This window comes from Topomyia yanbarensis, chromosome 3, assembly GCF_030247195.1.
Source record: "Topomyia yanbarensis strain Yona2022 chromosome 3, ASM3024719v1, whole genome shotgun sequence".
Classification (NCBI taxonomy): Eukaryota; Metazoa; Arthropoda; class Insecta; order Diptera; family Culicidae; genus Topomyia; species Topomyia yanbarensis.
The window spans coordinates 58774582-58786384 of record NC_080672.1 but is presented as its reverse complement, the minus strand read 5'-3'; the positions used below and the strand labels follow the sequence as shown (position 1 = coordinate 58786384).

The 11803-nt window shown below is 40.7% G+C and overlaps 1 protein-coding gene across 1 annotated transcript; it reads left to right on the top strand.

Annotated features, from left to right (window-relative positions):
• The first annotated feature begins 8813 nt into the window (after nt 1–8813).
• LOC131690316 (trifunctional enzyme subunit beta, mitochondrial-like) lies at nt 8814–11556 on the top strand. The gene is made up of 5 exons (XM_058976007.1): nt 8814–9055; nt 9694–9859; nt 9920–10817; nt 10884–11057; nt 11130–11556. The coding sequence occupies exons 1-5, from the start codon at nt 8998–9000 to the stop codon at nt 11241–11243; spliced, it is 1410 nt and encodes a 469-aa protein (XP_058831990.1). The 5' UTR covers nt 8814–8997; the 3' UTR covers nt 11244–11556.
• The last annotated feature ends 247 nt before the right edge of the window (nt 11557–11803 follow it).

Below are 11803 nucleotides of genomic sequence, written 5' to 3'. Positions count from 1 at the left end.
ATAACCACTAAACCAGGGCGGACTCTTCAAAAAAATCAATTGTGTTTTTGCAGCCTTAGCGGAAATTTTTCATTTTTTTTCAGTTAATCATTGAAAATATTCAAGCTTCGTTGCAGTCAACTGCAGATAATTTGAAGACTCCTACCTGTGGCAGAGATGCTAGTATCATCACAGAAAAGTGACCATTTACAGCCTGCGGATAGATTTGGGTGGTAGCGGTAAAAATAGGATTGGTGCAATGCTTGACCTCTGAGGAACGCCTGCTTTAACGAGGAGCTTATTAAATTTACTATTCTGATAAGATACTTGTAAGGCACGATGCGCAATATAATTTTTAAATATCTTTATTATGTAAATTGGAAAATTTATATCCCTTCCCTAATTTTAAATCCTTTCTGTCGAACACTGTCGAAAGCTTTTTCGATGTCTAGACGAGAAACTTTGAGATATTTGCCTTTATCATGTTAGCAAATATTGTATATTAACAATATCCCAGTCAAAAGGGGCAATTGCTGGCTAACGGGGGGCTATTTGCCAACTCGGATGCGCTAATTGCCCTTCAATTTGCCAGCAAATTGCTGGCAATTAGAGGGCTATTTCAAATGCAACATTTAGGCGATTTGCCGCTATTATTTTTTAGCCGCTCTACCCGCCCTTAAATCGCCCTTAATTGCCTAATATGAAAATTACAAATAATACTTATTTTCGGATTCATTATCTACTCACATAAACTTATCACTACACTAGGTAATCACCACCAAACTATAGGAAGAATCAATGGTGAAATTGGCATTGCACACCAAAACTTACAACAATCTGACTTTTATTAAGAGTTTAGGTCAGATATCTTGTTCCATTATATTTACACACGATTCCACAATTTCCCACATTCGTTGGCTAAATGAAGTGCACTAAACAAACAAAATTCAAGCGAGAACACGCCAATTGTTTCAAAAAACTATTTTAAGCTTAAGCCAAACATGAACCGCCATGTTTGAAAAACGCAAAAACAACCAAGTCCTTTTCAGCCGCCAGAACATTTATCTACCCAGTCAAAAAGGGCAAGTTGCTGGCGAACGGGGGGCTATTTGCCAACTCGGATGCGCTAATTCCCAGTCAAAAAGGGCAAGTTGCTGGCTAGCGGGGGGCTATTTGCCAACTCGGATGCGCTAATTGCCCTATTTTATATGCAACATTTGGGCGATTTGCCGCCGTCATTTTTTTGCCGCTTTACCCGCCCTTAAATCGGCCCTTAATCGCCCAGGGAACGCGCCATTTAATCGCCCTTAATTTCCTGATATGAAAATTAAAAATAATTATTTTCGGATTCATTATCTACTCACAGAAATTTATCGGTACACTAGGTAATCACCACCAGACTATAGGAAGAATCGATGGTGAAATTCGTATTGCGCACCAAAACTGACTTTCATTTAGACTCAGAGATCTTGTTCCACTATACATACACACGATTCCACAATTTTCCACATTCGTTGGCTAAATTAAGTGCACTAAACAAACAAAATACAAGCGGGAACACGCTAATTGTTTAAAAAAACAATTTTAAACTTAAGCCAAACATGAACCGCCATGTTTGAAAAACGCAAAAAACAACCAAATCCATTTCAGCCGCCAGAAAATTTGTCTAAGTATTGAAATTGCCTTTAAATCGCATTCGCAAATTGCATTTGTTCCTAGGGGCAATTAGCAGAGGCGAGTTGAGTTAAACGTCAAACTTTTTAAGTCGCCTGATCATGTTCGTCCGCATTTTTTTGACCGGGATTGTTGAAATGTAAATCCCATACGAATCATAAAGGACATCAATGTAGTGCCATCTGTAGACGAAAATGAATTCAAACCTCAACAAATAATCATTTAATTTTTGCGATTAACATGCGCTGCAGAATGAAATGTCAAACGCGTCCAAGAAGTAGAAGAGAAAGGGGGGCAAAATGTTCATTTCTCGCGTGTTTTTTTGAGAAGGGGCAATAAATAGGCTGTCAAAATTCACTTTGAGATAAAACCCCGGACAAACCTAGGGACAAACCGTAACTCGCCGAGAATGGATGTCAACATTTTACGAAAGAGAAATGTTTTCTTCTTCGTGCGTTGCTGTGATTTATAATCGTCGATTAATGATTTGTCCAGAATTTCCTCTTAAAGTGAATTTTGACAGTATGCTTTTTGGCCCTTCTCAAAAAACACGCGAGATTTCTTTACACATTATGACCCATCGAGACAATCTAGCATTTTGTCAAGTTCTTGCTATATGGGATACACTAGAGCACTCTAGTTAGAGTGTGGCCAAGAGGCCATGACGTATCCAAACGAGCATGGAATTTGACGTATACACAATAGATTTAAATTTAAATTTCATGTTCGTTTGGATACGTTATGGCCTCTTGGCCACACTCTAACGAGAGTGCTCTAGGATACACACGAGTGCGATCGAAACAAAAACAAACGTCAAAACGTTTTCTCACTCGCACTGATGCAAACTAGATGGGCGCGTAACTCAACGCACGGCCCGGTGGCGCATTGCTGAAAAGTCGCAATGTGGATTTAAGAAAAGATTCGCAATATGAAATTTCCTACGCAAAAATAACACATTTCTGGATCATACTTGTTCTACAATAAAGGCGTATTTAAACTTCTGGTCTTCTGTGAACGTTAATTAATACCCTATAATTTGTAATGTTCTTGTAATATTTGTAATAAGCTTTTTTTTATAAAACTCCATTGTGTTTTCGAATGTCAAAGTTGGACAAAATTCAAACCAAAACATGAACAATATATCATTCGTAATCGAGCGCCCTTTCAGTTTACACACGCGCGTTGTTTGTGTAACATTACCTTGAGTTAGGCGATATCGGTGAAGGTGGTTATCCCAGCAAGGGCTGGAGTATAAACATTATGAACGTTAAATTGCGTTAAGTAGTGCAGTTTAGTGCGGTACTAAACAGTTTTCTTGCCTGAAAGACGGCTTTTTTAGACGAGCTATACCAGCTCTCTACTGTGTGAAGGTCACGCGGGTGACGGACAGAAGAAACGAAGGATCAATTCACCTACCAGCTCGTCAGGAACCAACTGGTAAAGTTTTTTATATTTCTTATTGATTTTTTTATTATTGTTTTTGATTTTTTATTTTGACTTAAGTTAAATAGTGCGGTCGAGCGTGTTGCTCCCGCAACAAAATGGAACAAACAGAAGGATCACCCTCCGAAGATGAATATTATGGGAAAGAGGAGCGTGTATCTGATTCAGAGACAGATGATGTAATGGGCGATCCACTTCCCCCACTTTCCCCCAATGTCTCACAGCCCTCCCTGAGTCAAGGTTTAGCAGGATGGATCCGCTGGTCCTTGGGTGGTATACTTTCGGCCCAAAAATAAACCGTTAAACAGCATAACTGTTGCACGGGAGCTGACAAAACGTTACTCGGCCGTAACCGAGATTAAAAAGGTTCAGTCTTTACCCTGGAGTATCGCGTCTACATTCCTTCTCGTGATGTGGAGATCGACGGTGTGGTAAGTGATGCGGCTCTAACTGTCGATGATCTGATGAATGATGGGGTTGGTCGCTTTAAGGACCCTAACATTCAATCAGTTAAGATTTTGGAGTGCAAGCAATTGCATTCAAAGTCCATCGAAGATGGGAAATACTATCCATCAGACTCGTTTCGCGTAACCTTCGCCGGATCTGCACTTCCGAGCTACGTTGAAGTGGGAGGGGCTCGTCAACCTGTGCGTCTGTTTGTACCGCGGGTCATGAATTGTCTCAATTGCAAGCAGCTAGGTAACACGGCCACCTACTGTAGCAATAAGCAACGGTGCGGTAAATGTGGGGAACGCCATGTGGATGATACTTGCAGTAGGTCCGCTGAGAAATGTGTTTACTGTGGGGAGAGTCCGCATGAACTTTTGACATGCCCAACGTACAACCTTCGTGCGGGTAAACTGCAGCGATCCGCCGAAGATCGCTCCAGACGCTCTTACGCAGAAATGCTTAAAAGAGCTGTTCCACTTATCTCCGAAAACCCATTCGTTCTCTTGCCAACTGACGATAACGCCTCTAACGACCCTTGCGAGGGGCATTCTTTGGCTCTGCTTGGAAACTCTAGGAAAAGACCTAATCAAAACTCACCTGAACTTCCTCGTAAGGGTCCTAGGTTGTCCCAAACAAGGGTACAAAATAAAAATAATGCATCACCTGGAACTGCTGCAACAAATCCGAAGATGATACCTCCTGGTTGATTGAGATACAACCAGGAGTTCCCAGCACTCCCTGGGGCACCAAAAATCCCAAGTGCTCCCATTTTACAGTCAGAAATTCAACCTAAAACGGGATGTTTGTGAGAATGGCTATCACGACATCGAGCATGTTGTTTGGCTGTGCGCAGAGTACCGTGTTGCCAGGTCCCAACTAATAGATTCCCTTCGGGCCCGAGGTAGATCACCCTATGTGCCAGGCCGGGACGTCCTGGCAAGCAGTGACCACCCCTACATTTTTCTTATCTACATCTTTTTGAAAACTATTGATGTCCAAGTTTAATACATTTTCCCCTCTCATTCACAATAGAACCTCGTCAACCTCTCTCTGTATCTACAATATGGCATTGCTTCACGAGTCTACGATGCATACCTTTCTCGATAACCGTCCATCCAGAACATCATGACACATGTCACAAGAACATCATGACAGCATCGGAGTGCCAATAATCATCCGAAATATCAACCCTCCCCTCGCCCCTCCGATTTCAAGACGGAAACCACTACAATAAAGTGTACATATCCCCCACAATCATCAACCAGCCCACGAGAATGTCAATTTTACAAAATTTTACAATATGTATCCCACTTCCTACCTTTTTCCTTTACTAACATAAGAGGGGAGCAAGCCGCCCCTAAATACGGCTTTCTCTTCCCGAATAGAAATGTACAGTAACAAAACTATGATTTTCACTGTGACAGTACAGTAAGTTTTAGTGTTATGCTACAATACAAAAACAGAAAAAAAACGTTTTTACAGTAAATTTCAATGTAAAATAGACTTCACTCAAAAAAAGTAAACGTTATGCCTATTGATTTTACACAGATTTTTGCAATTAACGGAGGCATATAGACACTATTTGCTGGTACATAAACCCAATGTGTTCACATTTCATAACAATTAGGCACATAAAACCCCATTCTATAACAATATACACATATAACTTATGTGTGTGCATATATAGTTTATACGGTTGACACATAGAAGGTATGTGTGCGCGTGATAATATTAGCATTTCTTCTTCATATGAATTTTAAGCGGTTTGAAGCAAATAGAATTAACGTTTGGATTTTTTTCAGTGTTTTACAGTGAAAAAGGAGGGTGGTTATGTATCTTAACATTTAAAAAAATCAATTTTTCTCCAAACATGTTTTTCTCGAAAACTTTTTTTACGTCTCAAAAGGGTTATGGACATACTCAATGTGTTTCAAGCGTTAATTCAATTAGCTGGGTAGTTGAATGCATTGTCGTTCACAGAAAAAAAATGTTGGTAAAAATAAGAGTTTTTTACTCTTAGCAAAAAAAACCAATGCATACTCTTAGTTTGAAAATAAAACTTTTGTTTTGATTACTATTCTTCATTAGCTTAAAAGGAAAACTTTTATTTTGATTAATTCTTGATTATTTTAAAAGTTTTACTTTCAACCTAATAGTCAGCGTTGGTTGTTTTTTGCTAAGAGCGGAACACTCTTACTTTCACCAATATTTTTTTCTGTGTTTTTATATTTTGCATATTTCTTCGATGATTTGAGATTTTTAAAAAGAGAATACTAAAGAAAATGCTTTCTTATGATCTAAAGCACTCGATTATTAGAAATGATGTTTGATTGCGTTTGTCATTTTCAAACAAAAAAAGTAAAGGGCCAAAAAACCAAAACATAAATGTTTATTGGCAGTTTCCTCAAGTAAACGGCCAATGTATTATCGCACACCAAAGTAATATTGGCCGTTTACTCAATATAGCGATATGTTTTTCCATTATTTTTTATGGCGTTTGGGTTTTTACAGGTGATAATACTTTGAATAGAAATCCTGAATATGAAATAAAGCGAAAATCCCAAATTATGTTTATTGGCCCTTTTCAAAAAAAAGGCGAGATATACTTTATATTTACACGTAAAAATAAAACAACCTAGATTAAGTTCTTTCAACTTAATTTTGAGTTGTGTGTTGCTTTCGCACTTATTAGTGTTGTCAAAAACAACACGAGAGATTCGACTCATTCGAGGTCTTCCGTGTAGGAAGGTACTTTTAAGTTGTTTGGGGTATACTCAAAATTAGGTAAATTCAAATTAAATTTGAGTATAAAAACCTGTTTTAATCCACCTAAAGGTGCAATTGTGCCTTTCTCATTTATCCAAACTATGATTTAATAGCTGGTTCGTACAAGATAACATTATGGAAATGTCTATTACACTTGGTAAGCATATATAAGAGTACCTTTTTGCATTCATCGCGGTATCGGTTTGAATCGGAGTTTTCTATGTGATCGCACTCCACAACCCTTAACTCCGGAGCCGGAAGTCGGATGGAGATGGAATTTAATATCAGTTTCCGAGGACGCAACACCTTTCATTTGAGACTAAGTTGATCAAATCGGTCTAGCCATTTTTGAGAAACCGACATAACCGTTATTCTGAATTTGGATGCTTCCGCCGGGGCTTCCGGAGCTGTCGATGGTGGCCAGTGTGGCCAAAGAGACTTTGAATGACTGTTTGTGACCTAGATCTACAAATTCAAGCAGTTATGGTTACATTATGGAAAAAATTTCACCTTTTGACATCCATCGCAGAATTCGTTAGAATCGGGATTTGCTGCGTGATCGTACGTATCACCCTGTAATCAAGGAACCAGAACTCGGATCCACACAAAATTCATTAGCAGCTGATGGAAACGTTGTATCTTTCATTTAAAATCAAGTTTGTCAAAATCGGTTCAGAAAATTCCGAGAAACCGATGTGGACAAATCATAACAATTTTTTTTGTAACCATACTCTTCAACTCGTAATCCGGAACGAGATGTCGGGTCAAAATGAAATTCAATAGCAACCCATGGGAATATTATACCTTTCATTTGAATCTTAGTTTGTAAAAATCGGTTCAGCCATCTTCGAGAAACCGATGTGGACATTTTGTTAATAAATCCGCACATACATACATACATACATACATACATACATACACACATACATACACATATACATACACACAGACATTTTGCGATCTCGGCGAACTGAGCCGAATGTTATATGAGACTCGGCCCTCCGGGCCTCGGTTAGAAAGTCGGTTTTTGGAGCAATTGCATAACCTTTCTGTATGAGAAAGGCAAAAGAATAATATTTAATTAGCTTAATCAGCATGAGTTCAATGTTATCTTCATGTGATTATATTTTGAAATGTTGGTGGAATGGGTTTGAAAGTGGAGGGAATGGGGGGTTAGTAGAGTGGAAGTGGAGGATGCGTCAGAAATCCTTCATCTTATTTCGGTATACGGGGTTGATGAAGGAAATGCGGGCGTGAGGGTGGTCCAAGGGGAGGGGAGTGATGAAGGAGGAAGGTGTAAGGGCAAGGCGGGGGGGGGGGGGTCTAGGGGCAGCGACGCAATACTCAACTGCATAATTTGCCTTCCATTTGAGACTTGGTTTGAGAAAATCGGTTCAGTCATCACCGAAGAACCGATATGACTTTAATTGTGGAATATGCCCGGAATTCCGGAATCGTCGATAGTGGACAATATATTCAAAGAATGTTTGATTGGCAATCAGTGATCTAGATTTGGTGATCATTTCATTAGTTTTTAGCCTCTGAGGTATTACGATTGTACCGATTTATATGGGAAATTCCAGTGTATCCTTACTAACCAACCTGTAACTCCAGAAGCAAGAGTCCGAACCGAATGAAATTCAGCAGCAGTCAATGGCATTACTGTATCTTTCATTTGAAATCAAGTTTGTAAAAATCGGTAGAGAATTCGTTGGGGAATGGGTGTGATATTAGCTTAGGAACTTGGCGGGTTCCCCGGGGGCGTCATGAGCCGTCATAGGTGGCCAATGTGGTCAAAGCTGCTTTGATTGATCATTAGTGATCCAGACCCGCAAACTAGAGTAATGTTACATCTATTTTAATATGTTTTACATCATTTGAACATCATGGTGGTACCAGTTTATATGGGAATTTGCTGTGTGACCGCACTCTTCAACCCGTAACTTCGGAACCGGAAATCGGATCAACTAAAAATTCAATAGCAGCTTATGGGAGCGTTATACCTTTCAGATGAAACTAAGTTTGCGAAAATCGGTTCAGCCATCTCTGAGAAAATTGTGTGAGTTTAAATGACACACACACACATACACACACATACATACACACACACAGACATTTGCCGATCTCGACGAACTGAATCGAATGGTGTATGACACTCGGCCCTCGGTTAAAAAGTCGATTTTTACAGTGATTGCATAGCCTTTCTTTGTTTTTAAGTGTTATGTCTGTTAGTCTGTGGTTAAATGTAAACTACCATCACATTTTATTTAATTTTACCTTTCTCCACGATACCCCGAGATTGAGTCAAAAGAACTCAACTTAAGTTAGTTTTTCGTTTGCGTGTACCTTACTCCATTTTTTATACTTTGCTGAAATTTACCCAGTTTGTAAAGTTTTCTAGTTTTACCCAAACATGAAAAGCTCAAATGAAAGCTCTACCAAATGTCATCACAGTTCGTTTTTTCATTTTTCTCTTCGCGTTTTCCATTCCATTCATTGATGTCGACGCTTTTTGGAGAGGAGAGCCGCAGCAAAGTGATCTTCGTCATAGTAAATTGTAACGTTGTCTCGTGAAGTGATCAGTACCCGTAGCTCATCGAAAGGGCCTGCTGAAGTAATTGGATTTTATTTCTCTAATTTTTGTTATTCATTAGTACGGGATTACCCAAACGTGCAATATATACGATGGCATATCAGCTGACCAAATGTGGCTCCGTCCTATCCGGAAATCTGGCAAAAACGGGTGAGTATTGACGTTCCATTATAGGATAATTTAGATGACGATCGGTGAGATGAATCAGTTGACTTCGCTGATGGACTTTGGAATCAATGGCTAAAATCTGTTTAAAAGAAAAATATGTAATCGCAACCCGGTACGAGGTGAAAAGATTACGATAGTAGTAACGGGAAATGATACAGGAACAGTCTCGTAATGGAAATAAGGTGAGACTCATCGCCATCAGCGTAGAGTCCAAAGTCCATTTTGACTTGTTTTGAGCTGTAAAGCTGTATTATCAGTCTTTGTTGCTCACACACATACCTGTTTAAGCAGTTGCTGTTGCGCCAGGCTTAGCGGTGCTACCATATATTATGTCACGATTTTCCGATCGGTTTAGATATCAATCCTTACTGAACCATGGCAGTCAGTTCATATAATGAATTTTTGAATTTGAAATAAATTCAATAATACTTGCATGTAGAAAGGCTTCAAATCATGAAACCTACAATGTTTAATAAAGATCATCGTTATCAGTAGCTAAATCGGAAACGTTTATAATCACTATATGTAATAACACTATCACGTTTCTGCGCACATAGAAACGTGATCATCCATCCCGAGAATAGAAAGCGAAAAAATTACAAACTATATTCCACCCGCAGCTCTTAGAAGTATCAGCACGACCGGAGTCGTATGTGAGCCGAGGAAGCTTCCCGACAGAACCGGAAAGAATGTAGTCCTCGTGGACGGAGTTCGGACGCCTTTTCTTATGTCCGGAACCACCTATTCTAAGCTGATGCCCCATGAGCTGGCACGACATTCGCTACTGTGAGTGCTGAACCTAGCAATCCGAAAAAAAGATCCATTCTACTTGATCCATCTTTGCAGGAGCCTTCTTCGCAAGACCAAAATCGACAAAGAGGTCATCGATTACATCGTGTATGGTACCGTCATTCAGGAGGTCAAGACATCCAACATTGCCCGCGAGGCTGCCCTGGCGGCCGGTTTTAGCAACAAAACTCCCGCCCATACGGTTACGATGGCTTGCATTAGCTCGAATCAGGCCATCACTACCGGAATGGGACTGATTGCGACAGGAACGTATGATGCGATCGTAGCCGGAGGTGTTGAGTTTATGTCCGACGTACCGATCCGTCACAGTCGCAAAATGCGTTCGTTGATGCTACGCGCGAATAAGGCTAAATCCGCCGGACAGCGGTTGCAGCTGTTGGCTTCTATTCGACCGGATTTCTTCGTCCCAGAGCTACCAGCCGTGGCAGAGTTTTCCTCCGGCGAAACCATGGGCCACTCGGCTGATCGATTGGCTGCTTCCTTCAAGGCGAGTCGCCAGGAACAGGACGACTATGCGCTGCGATCCCACACCTTGGCAAAGGAGGCTCAGGATAAGGGATATTTTACGGATTTGGTTCCCTACAAGGTTGCCGGGGTGGATAAAACCGTCGACAAAGATAATGGGATTCGTGTCTCCACCAAGGAAGCCTTGGCTAAATTGAAGCCAGCTTTCGTTAAACCGTACGGAACGGTCACCGCTGCAAATGCTTCTTTCCTAACTGATGGTGCCTCCGCATGTATAATCATGACCGAAGCCAAGGCAAAGGAACTGGGTCTCCGTCCGAAGGCCTACCTGCGAGATTTCCTGTATGTTTCCCAGGATCCTATCGACCAGCTGCTGCTCGGGCCAGCCTACGGTATCCCGAAGCTGCTGAAGAAGGCTGGTCTCACGCTGAAGGATATTGATTCGTGGGAAATTCATGAAGCGTTTGCCGTAAGATGATATTGAGGAAAACTGCAAGAAAGTGTTTGCTTGATGTGAATTTTTTCATCTTTGTAGGGTCAAATTATCGCCAACTTGAAGGCCCTCGATTCCGACTACTTCTGCAAGACGTATCTCGGACTTAGTGAGAAGGTTGGCAATCCGGATCTGAGCAAGTGGAATAACTGGGGTGGTTCGCTCTCGATCGGTCATCCATTTGCGGCAACCGGGGTGCGTCTTTGCATGCATACGGTAAGTTACTACTTAGAGAAAAGACGGAATAAATTAAGTTCGATAACGTTTCGGCATTATTTCTTCCGATAGGCTAACCGGCTTGTACGCGAGAATGGACAACTCGGACTGGTGGCGGCCTGTGCCGCCGGTGGACAGGGTGTTGCTATGCTGCTCGAGAGGCACCCAGATGCCACTGCCGAGTAAGCGATTGCAATAGATACTTGGTTTGTTTTTTGTTTCCTTGTGCGAACGGGATGTATGATTTGATAAAGTAAGAGTGGTAAGGAATTTCCCCCCGGTTTCGTTGTGGTGATAAGTTCACGAGATATTTACTGGTCAGCTGGTGTGTATAATGTAACACCAGCGGATCCTGCACTTCCAAATGCTAAAACCGACTTTATTATACGACAATCACCTGTCTGTTTATTTTATTTCTATTCAGATTTGTTAATCTACTCTATGTAGTTCTCATTTTTATATTTTCATTACAAATGGTTATTCCTACTTTAGAAAGAAATTTGATGTTTGTATCCGAACCTCCAATTGGTGATAATGAGCTTAGGTACCGAAATGCATTTTTCTGAAGAATCTTACCATTATTGATAAGTGGTACGTGTGGTTTGTTAGACTTACGTCAACTCGCTGTTTTGTCGGGAAACCATCAGTCGCTACTACACAAAACTGAAATCTGCCTACAGTAGAGACCAGAATTATTTGTACACTCGCTCAGTTACTAACGCAGGAGCTGATAATACTCAGTTTTT

Coding starts and splice junctions, on each gene's coding strand:
- LOC131690316 (XM_058976007.1), top strand. CDS start 8,998: ATGGCATATCAGCTGACCAAATGTGGCTCCGTCCTATCCGGAAATCTG. Junction 10,818..10,883: donor AAATTCATGAAGCGTTTGCC/GTAAGATGATAT, acceptor TCATCTTTGTAG/GGTCAAATTATCGCCAACTT. Junction 11,058..11,129: donor TGCGTCTTTGCATGCATACG/GTAAGTTACTAC, acceptor TTCTTCCGATAG/GCTAACCGGCTTGTACGCGA.